Source organism: Alligator sinensis, unplaced genomic scaffold (assembly GCF_000455745.1).
Source record: "Alligator sinensis unplaced genomic scaffold, ASM45574v1 scaffold118_1, whole genome shotgun sequence".
NCBI lineage: Eukaryota > Metazoa > Chordata > Crocodylia > Alligatoridae > Alligator > Alligator sinensis.
The window spans coordinates 4,902,686-4,925,819 of NW_005841850.1; the positions used below are offsets into that span (position 1 = coordinate 4,902,686).

Below are 23,134 nucleotides of genomic sequence, written 5' to 3' on the forward strand. Positions count from 1 at the left end.
AATGGAGAGATGCCTTGCTCCTTTAAGGAGAAGAACTGGATACAGCTGGACTTCCTACTAATGAATACAAATGGGAGGTGTAGCTAATTTCAGCTGATGGCTAAATCAAAGGTCTAAAGCAGAGCTCCATGTAGGCTGCTATGAGAGAGGGACAAGAAAGCGGGGGAAAAACCCGTAACCCTGCAACATTCCTGTCATCCAAAGCCAGTCAGTGGAAAGATTGATGTTGGCTTTAATGAGTTGTGCATTAGATCTGCAATGAGCTTAGGGATACGATTCAGTTCCCTTTAACTGCCCCAGACCTGCTGCCTTGCAGGTCTCGCTCCTCCTTTCTATAGCCAGGAAACAGTGCTTAACCCCCCTTCCCTGTCCAGCTCTAGCTAGAATCGTTACAGTTGATTACATGCTCCTATGCCACCATGCTCCTACATCCTTGTCCTTGTGAGTTGTTCTTCATCCCCTTAATAGCCGGCTCACAATATATTTGGGATTGACCTAGAGGATGATAGATGTCTGCTGTTATTCAAGTGTGTTTCCTACTGGAGACCCCTTTTCAAGTTCCAAGTCCCTTAACCTTTGGTCCGTCCATCAGAGGAAAGCTTAAATTTGCTACATCACTGACTGTAGAGACAGAGCAGAGTGCCTCACTGTGCTTCCAGACCCTGCCTGTCCTGATACCCAAGGCTATGTCTACTCCACTTTCAGGTTTGGCATGTCCATGGGAGTGGGGCATGCTTGGGAGTGTCTCTGTGTCAGTGGGAACACACGGGCAGGCTGTAAAACCACCTCTTCCCAAGACGGCAGCAGTGCAGCCTAAGCCCCAAGGACCCCTATGCACTTCTCCATGCTAAGCATTTTTAACCAGTGCTGATAGCGACCTCTATGAGTGCAGAGCTCCAGGGTAGAGAGAGACACAAGCTTCCCCCTTTCCGAAAGGGGTAGTGCTGTAGCAGCCCTGGCTTATTCTGATAGTGATTACTGATCTGTCTCCTGTTTATTTGGGTCAGTTGACAGCAACACACAAAACCCGAGACTTTTATCCTAATGAGGACCAATCATAGGATCTTATCTTAGTTTGCAAATTATGCAAAGCTTTTCAAGCAAACCTCACGTTCTTGGCCTCTAAGGCTACAGCCATTAATATGAAAGATGCACCAGGTCTGTTGCGAGCTTTCTAAATGGTGCTTTTGACAATGATGATTGAAAATGAATGGGCCAGAACCTGATCTTTTCATTCTGTTGTCATTCCGGTCTCAATGGAGTAAAATATTATCTGAAAAATGGCTTCAGGATTTTATACAGTGGGGCAGAGAAGGAATCTAGGCTAACAAAGCTACTTGCAGTTCTGAAAACATCAGGCTTTGCTGTGTGCTAGTTTGCTGCATCCTTAATCAGTGTTTATTAGTGACATTAATGATAAATGATTGCATTTAGTGCACTGATTTGTTAGTAAAATGCAAAGGAACTGCTCATACCATAAAGACTTATTTCCTCCACTGATTTGATTTAATTTAATTTCATTCTGAAATCTTGGGACTTGTCTCTTCTGAAAGCCTTATTCATAGGGGAAAAAACCCAAGCAAACAAGAATGCAATTTCCATTTAATTGTTTGACTGCCATTCCTACCTATGATTAGCATGTACTGCACATAACAGAATGGAGACATTATTCTATTTTAAGAGACTTAATGAATGAGACATGGAACGGCCAGACTGCAGTCCAGTTTTATTCCTGCTTATGGCATTATCATTTTGAACAAGGTCTGCTCTCATCTCTGACACTGATTCACCATGTGATCTTTGGCAAGTCACTTTACCTCCCTTTGCTTCTGTTTCCCCCATGCATAAAAGGGAAATAGTTGTTGATTTGTATTGCAGTAGTGCCTAGGAAGTGCCTAGGAGCTCCATTCACGAACCAGAAACCCATTGCTCTCAGCACTGTATAAGCACAGAATAAAAAGAATGATCCTTGTCCTGAGGTTTTTACAGTGTCCTTTGTAAAGAGTGTCAAGGTGTTTGCCTGATCAAGTTTATCTAAGAGCTTGTATGAATATAGTGTCTTATGGAGGCTACCGAAGAAGTAATAGTAGTCGTCACAGATGTAAAATCAGGAGAACTTCCTAGATGATGGTGATGTTTTAAATGAAAGTGGAGGGAGCCATCTCAGCCCTTTATGTTATACTGGAGACAGAATAGATGATTTAATGGGACCCTCTGGCTTTAATACATGTGAACGTGTGGATTTCCATTGGGATGGTTATTGAAAAAGCATGTTTGAATAATTTACATCCTCCGGGATGCTCTGAGATTTTCTTTTAAAATGATTATTATTTGGGTAATCTTCCTGGGCTGGCGAAAGCTCTAATACTATGAGATGCCAAGGCTTTGTCTGACTGAGATGACAGCTGTGTTAGACTAATGAGTCCCAAGAAAGTTGAAACATGTGCCTAGGGTAGATGTTTCATCCTGAGCAGAACTAATTATGTGAGACTTGCATACGGTATCCTAGAAGGGCCATTAATGGGAATGGGTTACATTAGTGCCATTTCCCATTCTCATTAGGCTTTCGTTGCTCTCATTGCCAGGAGAATGGATTGATGTAGTCCCACTTTCTCATCTCATTATGACCTGTGGTACTAAGGATGAAGGCTCTTTCTTTCCTAATCGCTCATCTGCTTTGTGACAGGCAATGCTGTACGGCATTGTTGTGACCTCTTTAATGATCTGGGCTTTGATTGGTTGGTCTCCTTTCTTCTGCAGTGCGAGTGCCCAGGTTGGGGGGGGAAGCTGGGAGAGAGAAGCAGCGCTAGATAGGCAGATGGAATAGAGAAGAGGAAATGAATAACTAGGTAATTTGGAGCTAGAATATTTAAAAGGTTGAGATATCACGGTGTGGGCCCAATTTCTCACCATAATGAGGAAAAGAACATGGATACCAAATGACACAAACTCAAGACATGGTAGCACACTGCTATTTTGGGATTACAGTCCATGAGCCACTTTAGACATTGCCAATTAGCTGGCACCTTTTATAAAGTGAGTGCAGAAAGTGCATACATTTAGTCTTGTGCAGACAGAGCTATATTCAAAGCGAACTGAAGTCAACAGGGGTCTTTCCATTGACTTCAGCAGAAGCCTTGGATCAGGGCTTTCAGCAGAGGCTATTGATTTTGGGTGCCTGACTTGATATGCTACCTAGGGGCCTGTGTTGCAGACAGTGGGCACTCAGCACTTTCTGGAAATCGGTTCCTTTAATGTAGCTCAAGCTGGACGCCCAAAAATTGTGCCGTGAAGCTAGGAGTAGAGAAGGTGGTTAAGGAAGGACATAAGGAATGAAAGGGTTCTCAAAGGAAAGAACAGGTGAGATGTGGGTAGCGAGGAAGTTGTGCAGACCTCTGGAAATGAAGCCAAGGAATATGGACTTCGTATAAAGGACAGATAGGAGGGCTGGCTTTCAGGAAAGCTGGCAGGCTGCATGTTTGGAGTGATTGCCTAGCATCTGCGTGGAAAAATTGGGTTGAAGATGGAACAGGTGGAAAGCAAGAAATCCTTGGCTCACAAAGGGTTTTAATAAACAGGGAGCAAGCACCCCTTTGAAAGAGGCAAATATTTGTATCTTCTTTTTACACAGCAGTCAACTCATATAAATGAAATGATGTGAATAAGCTTTTAGGGCAAGGCAAACAGCAGATCCTGGTGTCCTGACTTGGTGCTGAAGTATGAGTTTCGGCATCAAGGCACAAATGGCCACGTCCCACAGTCTGAAACCAACACTCAATGCACTGCACCCAAGAGGAAAATAATTGATGCAAATTCACTTATTACTGTACTGACACAGGCATTACTTGTCTGACTTACTTTACATCCTACTGTTCTATACAGCAACATGAAAGGGATACTAATGCCACTTCTGTACAGAAGTATCTAAGCTGGCTTTCTTTAAAAAGCTACTTTTCCATTCAGTGTATCCTGGCTAATGAGAAGTCATCATGGTATGCACGAGTACCTGGGTAATAATTTATCCTAGTGCTTTTATTACCTTAATTTGAATGATGTTAAAAATGACTTCACATTTCCAGAATATTTTTAAGTGCTTCTGCTCATGATAACATAGCAATGACATGGTACTTTTTGTTTTCAAAGTGTTGTACAGATGTTAACCATTTTATCATTGCATTTTGAGCATTTGTTAACTCATGCCGCACACAATGAATAGAATTGTCTAGGCGAGCAGTACAAATACCTCTGACCGAAATTCTTGCGCACGTGCTATCCACTGGGTATTCAGCAATAATGGATCCACTAAAAGAAACTGGGATCAGTTCCCAAGCAGGGAAAAAAAACAATTTCAATGATGAGCTATTTGTAGCAAATGATTTGACTGGCTCTAGTCTCCTCGGTGGAAACAAGGCAGAGGTTGGAGGAGGTCTGTGCTTCCCTGGATCTTTGTTCTTTGATAACAACAGTTTGCATATGCGTCTTTCAGTAAAGTGGCATTTCCTGCTTGCTGTTTAAAGCAGAAATGTTTCTTGCTGTCCTCAAAGGGGTATAAGAGAAGATTTGGAGCTATGTGTATTGAGTTTAGCCGTTTGCCGATGTGGGACTATATTCTACAGAATCCGGGTAGAAAAAGCATTGATACCTCCAGATCTGCAGCTGGGATAAATTGGTGGTGGTTCGTTGACTTTACTGGCCTAATTCTTCATTATCGAGGTCCATGGTTAAGCTTAGTTGATTTAAGTACCTCTTGTCTTCTGTTCTCTGGGCCCATCTGAATCGCTCAGCTGGTGTCTGGGGTTGAAGAAGAAACTTGCTACAGGCGTAACCGCAGGGTTGCTTTGTGCCTTGAACTGATCCCGTTTAAGGCATAAGTTCCTGTGGTTGGTTTTTATTGCTTTGTTTTGCATTCAAACAGCATATTGTAAACATTGCTTACATTCAGATCTAAATGGTCTACTGAAACTGGAGCTTTAAAGTCTGCAAAAGTGCCTGCAGGGACTTGTTAGGCAGACAAAACAGATCCAGCAGGGTGGTTAGGATTTCAAAGCTTCCACTGAGAGTGAGGGTTATATTTCTATTGTGCATATGTGTTTTAGATGCTTAAGATGTGTTTGTTGCCTGTTACACAGATGCTTTTGAGGATGTTAGGTCTTGCAAAAGGTCTGTGCTTATCCCAACAGGATTGCTGCCCTTCCGAATGGAAATAGGTGGAGTCAGGAGATTTTGCTGGTGCGGTTTGTAAAGACATAGGGTAACACCTACTCAAACTGGGCCCCCTGATTGGGCTGTGAAACCGATAAGGACTCTCCCCATGCCTGAAGAAGGGTGTTCATGCCCAAAAGCTTGCAAAGAACAATTTATTCCCACTATGAAGTTGGTCTAATAAAAGACATCACATTTACCCAAAGAACTTTGTCTGCCTTAGTCTTGAGACTAACATGGCTACAACCAAGGGGACAGTGACCATCTTTCTTGCTGTCCTTTGTGTCACTTCGCCATCCAGCACGTTCCCTTCTTGGGCAGGCTGAGAGGCTGAGCCACAGTGGCAGTGAGGACCACTGGCTCCCACTGGGGCGCCAGTTATAAAGTGTTTTTTTTTCTGATGATTTTGTGAACAATCCTGGATTTTGTGATTCTCGTGAAACCATGATTTAAGCAGACCCTTACTCATTAGCCTCACCTTTTTGCCATGCAAATTGAAAGAGGGAGTCATGTGATACCACCAAAAGTAACGTATTGCACCTAAGAGAGAGCCAAGCTTCTAAGCACAGACAGACAGAAATCCAGGAACAATATTGTGCTCGTTCTGATCTTCACGTCTTCCTTTAGGATTAATCCAAACATACTGCAGGGTCTTGCTGAAACCAGTCTGACCACAGAATGGGTGCACATGTTACAGCCCCTCTCATTATGTGTTCATCTATTCTGCTGTCTGCTTCCCAGCAATTACGGGTAGCTTATCTTAAGTTTTGTTGATCTTCAAACACGACTGGCACTCGCATGCAGTCCTGTTCTGCTTTCACTGGGTAATGAAAACTGACGGCGCTTTGGCTTTGTAGCCAAACAAGAGGTCATTTGCTGAGCTTTTTTTTCTTGTCCTTTTGGAGCAACTTTGATCGCATCCCTTTATTTCATAAGAAGCCTAGTAATTGTGCTGAAGGGAGTTAGCTACTGGGGCCAGACCCAGCTCAGGAATAAGGCAGTAAGGTCACTGCGCTTAAAATGGAAATAGACCTCCTGAGACTGTCCACTTTGTTCCTTGTCTGTTTAGATATTTATACAGCCCCAAATATGACCACATGTATTTGTTAATGGACATGTCCTCAGGGTCTTTTAGGTAGGGAAATATTGTTACCCCCTTTTTACAGATGATAAATCGAGGCACGGAGGAACTGAATGAGCTGCAGGAGGTTTGAGGCAGAGCAGAGAACCGAGGTTGGATCTTACAAGCCCATCCAGAGCCCTAATCCTGACCACCCTCCGTCCCCTGCCTGCTGCCTCTGACAGTGGCTGCTGCCCAGCGCCTCTGAGCAAAGCCCAGACCAGCCACCACCACCTCCACTGAACATGGAGAAGATGATTTGATGAAGTTCAGCAAGAGTGAAACCAATTCCAAGTGAACCCCGGGGCTAGCATCTGTCATGTTTAATGCATGTTTCTTGCCTGCTTTTCGATACAATCCCAGGTGATTGGGCGTTTTGGAAGAGTTGCACATTTCCCCAACCCAGACTCAGTACTGAAAAACTGATGCAAATCAAAGCAATTTATGTATGTTTACTTGAACCCAGGCAAGTTAAAGTACTAATGTCATTGCTGATTGGTCCTGCCATCTTGTCAAGAGGTAGCTGGATGGATATCCTTCCACTTATTTAAATGATGGCCCTATAGATACCCTTCTATACCAAAAGCTCCTTTTTTCTCTACCCTCCCTTTTCCATATAGGTTGGATCTTCCTGGAGAAACAGTCCCATTTAGTAGTCTGGAGGGGAGAGGATGATTGCAACTTCCTGACAGCAGGTCACCCGTCTCCCTCCCAGGATACCATTATTCCATGACCTTATATCCATTGTTTGTGCATAATTAGTTGGATTTTTCAATCCGTTTGTCTTTCTTTTCTTTACCAAAAAAAACCAAGATAAAATGATTCAATGCTAATCCTTCTCTTGGCTTATGCTATTGGTCTGCCTCAATTGTACAAAGAAGTACAATTCGGCACATTCCAATTTGCATTTTATGGCCCATATGGGCCAGCTGCAAGACTTCAGGCGTAACATTTTTTTGCCTTTTAGTCTTAAAATTGTGGAATGTACAGTTCATCATCTTCTGTGTGCGATGTGTTTATAAATGACGTCGTTGGAAGAGAGCAAGTTAAAATTTGATTCAGGAGCCTTTAATTAAAAAAGAGTGAAGTAGGTATTTTAAAACCATGTTGGACAAAATGTCTGTTGCAATATCTACATTTCTACACGGGGATGGGCAAGATCAAATTCTGCTCTAGATATTAATGCAAGTTACCCTCTCAAGGCAGATCCTAATAATCTTCACTCAACCTGGTAACTGATTCCAGGATTAAAAAACAGTCTTGTCTTCACTGTGGTGTTTAACTCAAATTAATAATGCATCTTTTTTCCTTGTGAAGATGCAATAGAAGAATGACAGCTGAGTATCCCTTAGGCTTTTTTGCAAAGCCCAGTCCACATGCATGTATTTTTGCAGGACCAGGCTGTCTGTGATATACACAAACTCAGTCCGAGTTCATACCATCAGAAGGCATATTTTTCTGCTGCTTTAAACCCTTTTTGTTCTTTCACCTGTAAAAAGTGGGTAGAGAACACAGGCTGAACTGAAAGTAAAAGACTCTACCAAGCACAAGGCCTGGAAAATCAAGTCCTAGGTGTCTGTTTATTTTCCTTTTATTTTACATCCACCTTTCATGTAAATCAATTCCTTTAGTTCACGCTACCATATCCTTGGTCCTTGCAGCATCACAGGATTGGCGTCCTTGACTATATTCAAGTCCCCTGACTGCATAGGAAAATTTTCCGTCAAGAGAAGAATAGCTGCTTCCCATCTTCTAGTACGTGCTATTTTTTACTGGAGCCATAAAATCAGCAATCTGGGTTACCTCAGCCTGTCTATAACGTATCATGAAGAACTGAAATAGGTTTCTTGTGATGCTCTTCTGAAAATTGGATGCACTCTTGTACTTTTCTGCCTGCGTAGCTGAAACAATCTCAATCACTTTTCTCATTGTATCCAAGCTGGCCAATCTCTCTTTCTCCTATGCCAGATAACACAGGAATGTGATGGACTCCTCCTGTGCAATGTCGGGCCCTAATTTTTGTCTGTCATGTATACCCTTTTCTTGTTCCTCTCCTCTCCATTTCTAGTCCTTTGATCATCCTGTTTGCCAAAAGACATCCTGCTATATGTGTACAAAGGTAGGCGGGCTCTCCTGGGCAGCCATTGTCTGGTTAAGGCTTTTGGTGTCTGAACGCAGGCTGCGAGTTTGTCCTTTTTAATTCCTGCTTTGTGATCTTCATTCTTCCTCAGGGTTTGCGTCCTTCAGAGCCAGCATGTAGAGTTTTGAGTAAGGACATTAGGATTAGGTCCAATTACTTTGTCTTCTTATGGTGGTGCCATATGGTATTTTGCCTTGTACTACGCACAATACTTACACTGCTCACCTCTTTGAGGTGATCATCTTAAAATCTCTGAATGCTTAATGAGTCCATGGATCTTCATTAGCTGAGAACACCTAAGGCATTGCTTTTGACCACTAGGCTCTGCTCCCTCTCGCTATTTATATTTAAATGACAATACTCTGCGTTTAATGCCTTGAACATAACTTGCAACCACTAGCAGTTTAGGGAAGTCAGTAGGCCACTTGGAATTGACTGTGATTTAATCTCACAGCTGCAGTAAAATGATGGTCTGTATTATTCTGTGAATGTATGGCTCTTAAAAAAATCCCCAGAATTCAAAAAAAGAAAATCAATAATTCATGGGAGGTTCTATAATACTAGTGGGTGAAGCTTTGATCCTGTCACAAAGTGGTATTTCTAGATCCCTCTTTTTTTTTTTTCAGAGTGGGCAGTCCTAGTGCCCAAAAGAAAATGCCAAGATTTGCAACAATGATCCAGTCATCCAAATGATGTATTAATCATGGCATGTAATTGTCCAAACTTAAAATGAATTTCTCCTTAACACCCTTTGAATTAAAATAGTTGTTTAGTTGCAGAACTGTTTTGCCCGAAGCATAAATGTCATGTCATTTTTAACAGGTGTTTATTTTTTGTATGTAGCAATCGCAGCTGTCTTTCTCAAAGGTTATTTAATCGTTAAAAAGGACAGTGTTAAAAAAACCAATTAAAAAAAGAAAAGGCCACATGAGGCCATGCAATGCCTTGGTTCAGGCACTGTGTAGATCTCAAAACTATTAACAAAGGAGATGTTTGGAGCCTTTTTGTACAGATCATAGGAAACTTAGCTAGAGGAACTAAGACAGCGACAGTAACTTGTCCAAGGTCATTAACCCACCATCTTGCCTAGAGCTGACAATAGACACTGGGGTCTCGAATCCCTGCTGATTGCCCTAGTCACAGAACTACATTGCATGACATTATATCAGGGGGGCTGGCCCAGCTGGGACTCTTAATCAAGGAGAAGATAGGAAGTGTTGTCTTCTGGCTTTTCAGATGAATTCATTTCTTACAACTATCTCCCTCCTCTCTCAGTAAACAGTCCATTCCTCATAAAACACCTCTGAATGCCCCAGGCTTTATGGTTGAAATTTCTCACCTCAGCAGGGTCATGGTTTGTGCCTGTGCACCACTTACGTCTCATTCGAGGTCTAAATGCAGCATAAGGTCTTGAGGGTTAGGGACAGACATTCAAAAAGCCTGAGCCTGAATTGATTCATTCTTGTCTAACCTGGCTAGGCTGAACTGGTTTGTAACTGGATAAACATTCTCTCTGGACTGAGAAAATTCAGGCACATGCCTGCAGTGGCTCAGGCTAGAAGCTGGGGGGCGTTAGAGTAGCCCTCCCTTCCCTTGCACAACACTAAGCTGAGGGGGTGGGGCATGGCCAGGCCCCTGCAGGACCTCTGATTAGGGAAGTCTGCCTGCATAGTCCCAGGCTTTTCCCCGATGGCTGCTCAAGGGGCAGGAGTGTTGCCAGACCCCTGGCCCCTGCTAGCACTCTGAGGTAAGGGTGGGGGTGTGTGCAGTGCATGCATCTGTTGATGATACGGAGCTTTTCTATCTCCCTCTCCCTGCTTCTTCATACTGTCTGCAGCAAACTGACAGGCGAGCAAGCAGTGATAACAGTGATTATCACCTCATCAGCAAAACAATAGGCTCTCTCTATTACTTCAAACTCTTCTTAAACAGCTTACCTGCTGACCTGTTGATTAGCTCCAAATAGCCCTAAGCCATCAGTGTTCTGTCTACCTGTCCCAGTGAAATGGAGAGACACACACACAGACACCTCTCAGCATTAGCTAGCATACCATGTGCCTAGGGGCCATGGGGATGGGGGCTGTGCTGTGGGAGATAGGAGGGAGGGGGGGATTCCTGCTTAAGCAGTGAGCAGTGGGGCGAAAGGGGGAGGGCAGGGGGAAGCCATGCAGACCCTGCTGTGTCTACAAGTCTCTGCTGGAGCTCCAGCCAGGGAGCAGATGGAAGGGGCCAGCCATACTGTGGAGTAGAGAGCCCCACCCAGCCCAGAGAGCATGCTGGGATGCTGGGGGTGTCTGGTTTAACTTACACCAGCGAGGGGTCTGGGACAGCCATTGCATAAACAGGTTTGAGTCAAATTAGTTAAATCTGATACTACATTCAACCAGGTTTATCTCAAACTGGTTTCAGCCATTTTCAAACTGGTTTATGTGCACTGAACATCAGTTCTGTTACAGGTTTAAACCAGTTTCTGATCACTTAAACCAGTTTGTGTGTAATGTCCGTCTCTACCTGAGCTGTCTATGTGGACAATGGGCCATTTTATCCCAGTAAAGGCAGTGGAGAGGAGATCTCCTTTTGCTGTCTGCACTGTGTTCACCTTAAAAATGGAGGGAGGCTGGCCTCTTCTCAGCCTTGGGACTCCTGGATGCTGCCACTAGCACACTGTAGTGCTCCCTGGAGAAGCTACTGTAGAAGAAGGGGTTCATGTGCGATGATTTTTTTTCAGACCTCTTGAGTAGCATTCCTCCTTGGCTCCAAGTGGGGCTTCCCCATATTCCTCTTGTCCAGTGTGCTCTCAGCCTGAACGTGCACATGGCTTGTATTTTAGCACCGTCTGCAACCTGACATACATTCCCCTTTATGCACCGGGTTCCCTTTGTGAATCCTCTAGTCCATTTCACAGTCTATTTGTCAAGCAGAAATCATTACCTAGTGTGCATGATGTGCCATTTCTTTGGGAAGATGACTCACAATGGGAGCGTGAGATCAAGGAACGTGCATTATACAGGAACACAATGGACCTCCAGCAGGAAAGACAGCAGAAGCAGAAAATGGTTTGGGCACTCCAGCAAAAAATGAGCCCTCATGTCCTCTGCTACTCATTCTCAGGCTTTAATGACCTACCAGACCTATCAACCCTAGAGGGCTTTCATCAGACAGTAGAAAACAAAAACACTGCAGCTCGTCTTCCTTTGGTACCTACCTGCGAACAGAACCATTGAGAGGACGATTGAAGAACACCGGATGTTGTGATCAGAAATCTCCCTCATATACAATATTATCTTTGCATATGAGCGCTGCAGAGAACCCTTCAGACTGTTTTTTTCCACCAGACCTACCTGGTGTATTTAATACAATTTTGGCTTAGGCGAAATACCACTTGTTGAGGGAAGTGATAAATTAATGACCACTCTGAAGACTGCTCTGTGGTGTGCTGCTCACTCTATGCTATGGCTGGCTTCTGTTTTGAAGCTGGGCTGGATCTTTTCTTTAGTGCTTTCGCTCTGGCTGTGGACACAAGGATGAATCCTTAAGATGCCTGTTTTGACATTTGCTAGAATGGCCTTTCCTGAAACAAGCACTTCCGTGAAACGAATATGATCAACTCCCGGATACGAGCTGCCAGTTATCCTGGCTGAAGAACTGTTCTACATCTTCCAAAACCAAGAAATGTTTGTGTTACAAATGGGTGGTGCTGTGCAGCCCATGATTTTGATTGAAGAGGACCAGATGTCTGGCTGGGGAGGTGCATTTTCTGGTTTCCAGTAAAGATCAGTCCTCCACAGTGGAGTTTGTTAAATCATTGCTGCTATGATGCCTTTTAACTCTGACTCACAGCAGTAGTTCTGAAGAACAAACATTTCTTGCCTTTATTATCCCCACACATTGAATCAAATACTGGGTTGTTTAAAAAAAATACCCCCAGGGGAAATAAAACCCTAAAAAGACATTTCCTCCCCTTTCTCTCCTTTGCTGCAAACACTTTCTCAAACTTAATATCTGAGCTGCGACTGGGGAAAGAAATGGGAATGTTGAATTGCTTTCCTCCAAAGTGGTATTACGTTGTTGATTTTATTGCAGTATTGCCGACAGCTCTGTGTTCAGCTGAGCTCATGGCCCCATTTTGCTCAGTGCCTTACCTGGACTAAAAAATGTTCCTGCCCCAAAGCATAGACCAAACAGGGGAGGAAGTAGAGAAAGCATCTCCTATTTGTGAGAGGCAGCTAGGGCACGGAAGCAAAGGACTAGATCCAAAAAAGGGTGTAGGTGCCCGCACATATGGGTATGTGATTCTGAACCTCCCAGCTCAACTGCTGCCTAATTATGGAGGTGCCTAACGACACTTGTCTTTATAGTTCACTAGGTACATCGAGGTTCTTCCCCTGCATATGTGCACCTCTAGTCTGAGCAGATCAGCACCTTGTTCTGTCCATGAATGGATCCGGGACGTAGGTGTTCCTCTGTCTTTAACCCTGATGGGGACCATCTGGTCAGCATCTTCAGAGCTGCCTTTTACGATAAGGTTCCCTACAAAATATAATGGGGCAGCCACTGCATTTTAAGAGACAGGCACAGGCAGTGATGCTGCTGCTGCTTGTTTTATCCAGTACCTAGTGTTTAGATCGTGGGCCCAGGATGTGGGAGACTTGGGTTCAAATTCCATGTCTGCTTGAGGAGGAGTCAAACCCACATCTCCCAGGAAAGGTCCCTGAGCCCTAGACTGTAGCAGGTTCGGGGTGGGGACACTCTTGACCCTTCCTGTTGCAGCTGCAGAAAACAATTCAAGGTTCATTAGCCCAGAGAGAGGGTACAGCATACAGCATGACTCTGTACTGGGTTGGGACCCCTGGGCTCTGGTGTGATCCAGTGATTGTTTCATGTGAAATGCCTCATCAGTCGCAGGGTTCAGCATCCTGGATGGGCACTCTAACCATTGGGCTGTTATATAGGTGGGGGATAGCAGCACCACCTTTTCCTCTTCTGGGTGTGTTTTAAAAGAAAAGAATGAGCCCTGGTAGATAGGGGATAGGCTCCTATGTTCAGGAGGGGCATCAGAGCCTTGGAAGCTGGGTGGACAGAAGTGTTGCCTTGCATCCGGTCTTTCCCCATTAGGTAGCTGTAGGCACTTGCTGATTTTCAGTGGCTCCTGGCTCAGTTGCCTTGGCCATTTTGTACGTCATTCTGAGATGCCTTGCTCTCCTCGGGCACTATATAGTGACCCTAGTTGCCTCACTCACATTCATTTTGGATTCTGCTCCAAGCAGCCCAACCATTAGGCCATGCAGCACCTAACACTTAGGTGCCCAAATCCTTTTTCTTGGTGAACTGACTTGCCCAAGGTCATATGGGGAAGCCCTGGGAGATCAGGGGACTGGGACTCTAGAGATCTGGTTTCAAACTGGTGCCTTCACCACAACCATTTTTGAAAGTACCATTCTAGTAATACTTGCTCATTATGCTTCTCTCTTCCTATAAATTACAAACAGGCTGAACATGAGAGCCAAAATAAATTGATTATGCTGTAGACACATTTGCCATATTTAGGTTGAAAAGAAAATATTGGCTAAGTGTAGCTACCTAAGTGATTCTCTATTTCCAAACATGAGAAAATTGAACATCTTTAAAAATCAATACAAAACCACTTCAGCATAAAACAAGAGAAGATTGATACTTAACTTGTCTGGTGGGGTGGGGAGGGAAGTGTCTCCAGAGACAGAGAAACTCAATGAAATTCAAAGCTGCCTGTTTAATGAGAGAAGTATAAGTTTTAAAAATCAGCTTTCTCCCCCTCCTTTAAATGTAAAGTAATAAGGTGCCAGAGACTTGATGTAATTTGGCATGAAAATGGGTTCTAATAATTTTTTTTTTTTGCAATTGCCTCAGAAATTTGTCAGACTCAGATGATTTCTGTTTGAAGGAGAGGAGCCAGATATTTTCAGCAAGAACAAAAGGATTTGTTGGTCCAACAAATACTTTATTAAAAGGCTTCACAGTGGGAGTTAAGTGCTCTTTGCATTAAAGGATGATTAAGACGGCATCAAGGTTTATTATATTTCTCCCCCCCCAATCTACTTGAGTTCTGCCAGCTGCCTCAGAGAGACTGGTGTCATATAACATAGTGTCAATGGGATGGAAGTGCACATTTTAATGTCTGATTTGAGAAACTATTACGCTTTCCAGTTTGTAATAGGGCTTATTTTACAGGGGGGGAGATGTAGAGTAATGATGTGCGCCTCTTCAAATTGATCTGTCCTCTTCAGCAGTTTGAAAGAACTTTGCTTCAAAACCTGATCCAAAAATAAGAAGTGATTCTTCCCCTCTATTCAACACTGGTGAGGCCACATCTGGAGTACTGTGTCCACTTTTGGGCCCCCGCTACAGAAAGGATGTGGACAAATTGGAGAGAGTCTAGTGGAGGACAACAAAAATGGTTCATGGGCTGGGGGACATGATTTATGAGGAAAGACTGAGGGACTTGGGCTTATTTAGTCTGCAGAAGAGAAGACTGAGGGGGGATTTAATAGCAACCTTCAACTCCCTGCAGGGGGGTTGCAGAGGATGGAGCTGGACTATTCTCAGTGGGGGCAGATGACAGAACAAGGAGCAATGGGCTCAAGTTGCGGCAAGGGAAGTTTAAGTTAGATATCAGGACAAATTTTCTCACTAGGAGGATAGCAAAACACTGGAACAGGTTACCCAGAGAGGTGCTGGACTCTCCATCCTTGGAGGTTTTTAAGATCCGGCTAGACAAAGCCTTGCTGGAATAATGTAGTTGTGGTTGGTCCTACTTTGAGCAGGGGGTTGGACTAGATGTGACCTCCTGAGGTCCCTTCCAACCCTCATTTTCTATGATTCTCTAATCACGTGGTCACTTCAACCATTCTGGTGTTAATCATGTTGATGAATATATTTCTTTTTTCAGCGATGTGGCTCAAGTGGCGTAAAAAGTTGGTTATAACAGGGCTGCAAAGAAATTTTACAGGGCTTCTGTGTAATGTGATGAATGTGATCGTATAACAAGACTGTATGGAAGTGTGTGCACAAGAGGCAGAGCTAAGATTATCCTGCTAACCTTAAGCATGGTACTTTCGGGTAATGAGAGATTATCTTAAACGCAGCATTCCCTCGAGATGGATTTTGATGGCATGTTCATATTCTCTGAACAAAATGGTGCTTTATTGGTGTTTCAGCATGTGAAATCACATCAAAGAATCTGGGTGAACTAAGCATGGGAAGGTATAAGAATTTCAGTCATTATAAGGTGAATATCAAGCTAACAAATATTTATGGTGTGCGTATGCGGAGATGTGGAGTATGGGTTTCCTGAGGCCACATCTGGAGTACTGTGTCCACTTTTGGGCCCCCGCTACAGAAAGGATGTGGACAAATTGGAGAGAGTCTAGTGGAGGACAACAAAAATGGTTCATGGGCTGGGGGACATGATTTATGAGGAAAGACTGAGGGACTTGGGCTTATTTAGTCTGCAGAAGAGAAGACTGAGGGGGGATTTAATAGCAACCTTCAACTCCCTGCAGGGGGGTTGCAGAGGATGGAGCTGGACTATTCTCAGTGGGGGCAGATGACAGAACAAGGAGCAATGGGCTCAAGTTGCGGCAAGGGAAGTTTAAGTTAGATATCAGGACAAATTTTCTCACTAGGAGGATAGCAAAACACTGGAACAGGTTACCCAGAGAGGTGCTGGACTCTCCATCCTTGGAGGTTTTTAAGATCCGGCTAGACAAAGCCTTGCTGGAATAATGTAGTTGTGGTTGGTCCTACTTTGAGCAGGGGGTTGGACTAGATGTGACCTCCTGAGGTCCCTTCCAACCCTCATTTTCTATGATTCTCTAATCACGTGGTCACTTCAACCATTCTGGTGTTAATCATGTTGATGAATATATTTCTTTTTTCAGCGATGTGGCTCAAGTGGCGTAAAAAGTTGGTTATAACAGGGCTGCAAAGAAATTTTACAGGGCTTCTGTGTAATGTGATGAATGTGATCGTATAACAAGACTGTATGGAAGTGTGTGCACAAGAGGCAGAGCTAAGATTATCCTGCTAACCTTAAGCATGGTACTTTCGGGTAATGAGAGATTATCTTAAACGCAGCATTCCCTCGAGATGGATTTTGATGGCATGTTCATATTCTCTGAACAAAATGGTGCTTTATTGGTGTTTCAGCATGTGAAATCACATCAAAGAATCTGGGTGAACTAAGCATGGGAAGGTATAAGAATTTCAGTCATTATAAGGTGAATATCAAGCTAACAAATATTTATGGTGTGCGTATGCGGAGATGTGGAGTATGGGTTTCCCTCTTTGTGCACTTCCTAATGGTTCCTCCTATTTCACACGTGTGACTCTCATGAAATTGTGCCTGGGGGGTGTCAGATGCCAGAGGCAATACTTTGGAGTGGTGCTGGAATGGATCTCCTCTTGCAATGGAGGGAGCTTTACCACGAGAAGGAACGTTTTGTACGTTGCAGTTTATGGGGATGGTGACTCTAGACCGATGGCTTGTGAGCCAGATCTAGCCCATGGAGTCATTTGATCTAGCCCATGGATGCAGGGCAGCATTTGGTGACAGGGGGCTTCAGCTGCCGTCATTTTCCCGTGTCGCCATGGGGAAAAGTGGCAGCAGCTAGGTGCTAGCCCCCTCCCATGTCAGACCTGAGCTGGGTCAGTCCAGCTCCATGACCGTAAAAGGTTGCCAGCTGCTGCCCTACAGTACTGATGTATATGTTCATTTGGGGGCCTACTAGTTGTAGATGTGTACTATTATTACTCTCCTCCAAGATATGTATTGCACACCCCAGCAAAACTGTATGTAGCCATGGGTGTCAAAACAGCAGGTGGAAGTTTTTGAGGAGAGTGGTGGCAAAGTGAGTTCAGCCGAGCAAGAGGCCCTTTCTCCCTTGCCTTCTGTGTTCTCAATGTCTTTGAAAAATTGGGTACAGCAGTTAAAGCTGCCCGGAGGCATCCAGGTGCATCCAGCACTTGCACAGAAGTTCAGCAGAAGCTCAGTGATTTTTCACAGCATAGCAAGGGTCACATTTTCACATGGATGAACTGTCCTTGAACGACTGCTGAGATCGGGAGGCAAAGAAGAAATTAAAGCTGCCTGTTCCATGTCAGGCATTGTGTGTTGCTTCTTAAAGCTCCTGAACAAACATGTTTGTTATGGACTTTGCCGGGAAAGCCCTCTGTTGGGTTAATCATTGACTTCCCCACTTACAGGTAGCTTAGATTCATGTGCATCTCTTTATCAAGACCTTAATGTAGGGGACTTATGAGTGAATGTTGTTTGATTGCACCTCCTCTACCATCCCCTGCTTTCAAGTGCTGTTGTTAGTGGAGATCTAAGGCTAATTATCCCCAAGTTCTCATTGCAAGTTTCTGCATGGTTTATCTCATTTCCTATATGCTTCTTAGTACTCGACGTGGTGAAGGCAGTTGTATTCCTGCCTTTAGCAGGACTGTCTTTAGCAGGACCCAATAGGTCTACTGCATCGATGCGTTTCCCACTGTGCCCTTATGAACTACCTGCTGAAGAAGGCTGCTGCAGGATGCCATGGAAAGAGATGATTTGCTGATTGATACATATATATGATAGTGCTTAGTCAGGCTGCTCTGTAAAGAGACTCTCCCGTGCCCGCCCTGGCATCCTAATTTAAATGAATATCTCATTGTTCAAACACTGCCCAGTGGTCTGTGCATGGCCTTGGAGTCTGAGGAAGAATATGAGACTAGATGCTTACTCTCCTAGTATCTTGGGAAATAAGATAGGCTCTTAGTATCCAGTGAATACTTATACTTCAGTAGGGAGGATGTCTCTAACTTCACTGTTATTATCAAAGGGGCTGTCTTCTTAATACAGTAGGAGTAGACTGGGTAAAGACTTGGAAAGTACACCATAGGGAACAATTTAAAGGGGCCGCCCAGACTAGATGATCTAATAGGTTTATTATAGTGTCTAAGATCCTGGCTGTAGAGGAAAGTGGAGCACAACTCTAGGTGTTTTGGCCAGTTGCTCATATTTTCCTCTTGTAGAGGTTAGGTTTTTGCTGACCTGCTCCCTTGCTGCACATGCCTTAAATCAATGGGCTGGATCTGGCAAGTAGCGTGTTCAAAGTGACTGAGTTGGTCCCGTGTTTATTTCTAATGTGAAAATTAAACCAGCATGAATGGGAAGTGATATGGGAGGATGGAAGGAGGGGGGTGAAAGTAGAGAGATACCAGCATGTTTTATCACCATGGTAACAAACACTTTGCAAGGGAAAGGTGTTGAGGCTGATGCTCTGAAGTAGATCATTTGCAGCTTACTTAAAAAAACACCCTGGAACAGGGAATATGACATGTTCCCTATGTAAGGAGTGAACTGGAGGGTCTATATTTTGCCGCACCTGTTAACAGCAACTGCTCAGTACATTTTGAGACGGAGTAGGACATTTATTCATGAAATACATTGTGAGCACAATGAACAAGATGCTGGCAGTATGCCAAGTTAACCAGCTGAGGATCTGTCCCAAATGGGAAAGATTTAATAAGTCAAGGAAAAATGAGTGATTATCTGCAAAGTAAAAAACAAACAAACAATCCCCCACCCCAAACTCTTCCTGCTTTTTTTGATGTTGAAGGCTGTGCTTTTGAACTTCAGTACTGATTTTCACTGTTAAACTGTACTGACTAAAACCTTTAGTATAAGCACTATGCAGTTGTGACAGCCGAACCCAAGCATTAAAAATAAAGACTCTGCTCATTTAATGTTCTTAGAAGTCATCTAATCCCCGGCAGCAATCGGCAAATGACATTCTGTAGGGAAGGAAAAAGACATCCTTACATTCATTATAAAAGCCACTGGTTAAACCTAGTGCCGTGCGAGCCTCCCAAACCCATGCCCCTCCGTTTGACTTAGCTCATGCATTTCCATTTTTGCCAAGTGACGAATTCCCCAAACGCCAGTAACGAAGGACACCCACCTTTGTTAGGATTCTTTGTTTTCCCCAGCATAAAATCAGTGCTGCTTTGAAATGCCCCCCGGCTCCCGAAAGCACACCGCACGCTCACACGCACACAAATCCGCTTTTGTGCCGATCCCGTTTCGTGCATGAGCAGTAGCCGAGGAAGACATCTAAAAGCTGGTCTCTGCGTGTGGGTCCCAGCTCCGCATGGTCGTTCCGTTCAGTTCACTCGCGGGTACCATCCAGGAAATGACAGGGCTCGCTGAAAATGCTAAACGTGCCTCATTTCTGCCTCTGCTTTAGTTTATTGCTAACTTTCACATGCCGAAGAGAAGCCCCCAACTACAGCTCTTTGAGAAGGTTGGGGGGGGGGGGGGGGGGGGGGGGGGGGGGGGGCCCAAAAAAAAAAAAAAAAAAAAAAAAGGGGGGGGGGGGGGGAGGATTGAGGTTGCTGGATAAATGCAGGCATGACAGATAGCGGAGCGCGGATGACCACATCTGAGGCTGGTACAGTTTAAAGTGATTTAATTGACTTGGAAATGCCACCCTTCTGTGTGCTGGCAGCTTAGCAACCCCGAGCAGAAGAGCAGCAGCAGAATCAGAGGCTGTAGTCGGCTAGGAAGGGGAGGCAGGTGACTTGAAGGTCGCTGGAGTGAGAGAAGTCACCTGATTCAGCAAGAGCTTTACCTATCAGGCAGGAGTAACAAGGCAGAGGACAGCGAGGAAGAGAAAGAGAAGTGTGCATGCTAGAGAGGGAGGGAGGATTACACTTTTTTCCAAGCAGGTCTCTTGCCAAGGGTTGGGAATATTGGCACCAGAGCCTGTGGAAGTGTCACCTTAACTATGTCACAACCGGCTGACAGGATGCATTCAAAAAGGGCAGGGATCCGAGCAGCTGTTGTACTTATAGGGTTGTTGCACAAATCCAGAAAGCAAAATAAAGAAAAAAGGTAAAGCACGAGTTTCTTCAGTATCTTTCTCTCTTTATTGAAGGGTAAAAAAAAAAAAAATAAAGCCATCGTTGCCAGGTCTTTGGTAATGAAATGTTCGCTCTGGGGACGAATGGGGGTTGTGAAGCCAGCATTATGTATATATTGTCTCCGTGATTGCATTGACTAGATCAGATGATTAGATGAATGTATTATTGTCTGTGCTGGCAATATGACTCCCAAAGCAAAACAATAGGCATGGTGCTAACATGTATGTGCTTACAGCCCTTTCATAATTGCTTGGCGTATATATAGATTGAACTTCATCCCTTCTAAGTTTACCTATTAACCCTGAACATCCAGGTCTTGGGCTGGATAGAGCCGGGAAGGACTGTTTTTCTTCCCGAGACTGCAATGTTTGTAGAACTGATTTGATTCAGATTAACAGCTTTGTCTCTCCTGAGAAACAGTTGACAAATGGTTTTCAGATTCATTGATTAAGCTGTGGATTGCACTTTCTGTTCAACTTTGTGTTTTGGGGGAGCAGCCTGTTTTGAATGTTGTGTTCGCTGACATCCGTTATATACCGTTTCTGATTTTTCCACTTTATTAATATGACTTTTCATTTTTCTCAAAGGCTTATGATGTTTGATTTTTCATGTCCTTGTTTAGAGGGCTCTGTCTCCTTAAGCACTTCGATGTTCTGGCAAGTTTGTTGCTGAAGCAGCGAGAAATATGGACTCAGATCTGGGCTGGGGATCTAATATTTAGTTGAAAGTGAAAAGCAAGACAGTGATCGCAGCAACTTAATATTTTTCTTAGCAGTTACTTTTATTGATTTCATATGGGAAAAAACATAGGCAGGCAGAACCGTACTGTTTGAACCTGTATTTAAAAAAATAGGTAGACTGATAAAGGCGGTGCAGAGATGAAGTTTAGGCCCACCCCATTTTCCCCAAGTTTGGCGACACAGGGTCTGTATTATGTTTCCCATCCCTGTAATATGGTATCCAGACCCGCTAGACAACCGGCTGACTTAAGGACAGAGTTTTAGAGTTGCTTTTGTGGATTTAAGCTGGACCCTATCTATCGTTTAAGTGTTGTTGAATTGTTCCCCCTCTTTCAGCTTTGATGTGTAGAGTGTTAAAAAATGTTAAGAAAGATGCCGTCAACTTGGTGTTTTGATCGAAACCACCAAACCATGCACACAGGTGAATGGAATAATCTTATTGCTTTAATCCTTCTTTTTCTCTATTCTGTCCCATCCCTACTATTGTATTATTTGCACAGATCACATCAAAAACCGAGGCTCAGACCTGCACGCAGTGCCATCAGACACAACAGAGACATCCACAGTCATTTTACCCAGTAGTGAGTTAGATTGTAACCTTTTGGGGACATGGTTTTTTTTTTCCACCCTGGCATCTTGCACAGTTTGGGACATTGTAACAATAAGAATAGACATCTGTATAACCTAATGGAATAGTCCTCGAGTATTCGGTGGAAAATGATACCATTTCTGTAAGGATTTTTTTAAAACTTTCCCATAAAAAGCAATAGAGAATTGTATCATTGATATACCACAGTAAGGAAAAATAGATGAAAAACATCTCAATCCTGTGAAATCCTATATGTCTTACAGTTATTCCATACAACTTGTTTACTTGGCTGTAGATATTTGAATGCAGTGCCCTATTTTTTAATCCCTATTACAGTCTACAGATTATTTTCATACGATGAGCTGCATCAGGATTGCTGACTGGCTCACAAGCAGTCTTTTTACTTTTGTCTCCTTTATTCTACCAAGCACATAGCAAATAGTGATTTGCTTAGGGCCAGACTTCCCTAAAAGTTGAATAACACTGCTTATGCCAGGGTGGGACTTCCATCCATTTCTACAAAGGCCTTCTCATTGTCTTGCATCAACCCACAACTTCAAACTCTTCTTTGCTATTATGCCTACAGGTGCTTTGACTGGTTTGGCAGCTGGTTTACATTAGGCACATAGGCCAGGTACAGACATTCAGAAAGCCCAAGGCAGAAGCAATCCAAGTTTCGCTCTTTCCTCTAAGCATCCTAGTTTTGGCAGGAGCGAACAGAACAAACGTTTGCCTTCAGTGGGGGGAGCACAGAGGCTGCCTACACTGGCCGAGCCCAGCAGGTTGGGGGTGCTCCTGCACACTTCCCAGTAGCTGGGACACCCCTGATTTGGCCCTGATTGGCCCTTCTCTCCAGGCACCCCTTCCCCGCCACCCCGGCCAGCTGTTAGTTGTGCTGGCTCAAGTCTGAGGGGGTCCAGGCCACTTGTTGCGGCAGGGACATCCCCTTTCCTCCTTCCCCTCTGCCACCCAACCTGCCTGACAGCCACACGGCTCCAAGCCTTCGCTTCTCCCTGTGTCAGTGCTGGCAGGGCGGCGGGGAAGGGGGATGGGGGAGCGGAGGCCCCTGCCATGTGGGCCCCCCCATCTGTGCTGGATTAAGTTTGGGGGAGCCAGGGCTGGGGCCTCCACTTCCCCCATCAATCCCCTTCACCACTGTTGTCAGCAGCACTGCACCTCCTGCCTGCACCTGTTAGCTGGGGCGGGGAGTGGAGGACCCTGCCCTGCAGGCCTGGCCCTGGCCCCGGTCCCCCGCCTTCCCCCCAGACCCAAGTCAGCATAGCTGGGGGGATTGTGCAGCAGGGGCCTCTGCTCTCCCCATCCACCCTCTTCCCAGCCCAACTGACAGATGCAGGCAGAGGAGGCAGGGCTCGGGACAGAGGCTTTCCTGCCTCATCTCT

The 23,134-nt window shown here is 44.4% G+C and overlaps 1 protein-coding gene across 7 annotated transcripts in view; it reads left to right on the forward strand.

Annotated features, from left to right (window-relative positions):
* RAP1GAP2 (RAP1 GTPase activating protein 2) overlaps nt 1-23,134 on the forward strand; it is a 318,047-nt gene that overhangs the window by 183,942 nt on the left and 110,971 nt on the right. Inside the window, exon 1 of one of the 7 annotated variants that reach the window (XM_014522862.2) lies at nt 19,856-20,376. The exons of the other annotated variants lie outside the window; for them this stretch is intronic. Coding sequence (XP_014378348.1) covers nt 20,270-20,376 — 107 coding nt within the window. The 5' untranslated portion in view covers nt 19,856-20,269. Of the gene's footprint in view, nt 1-19,855; nt 20,377-23,134 lie in introns of those variants that run through there. 7 annotated transcript variants of the gene reach the window in all.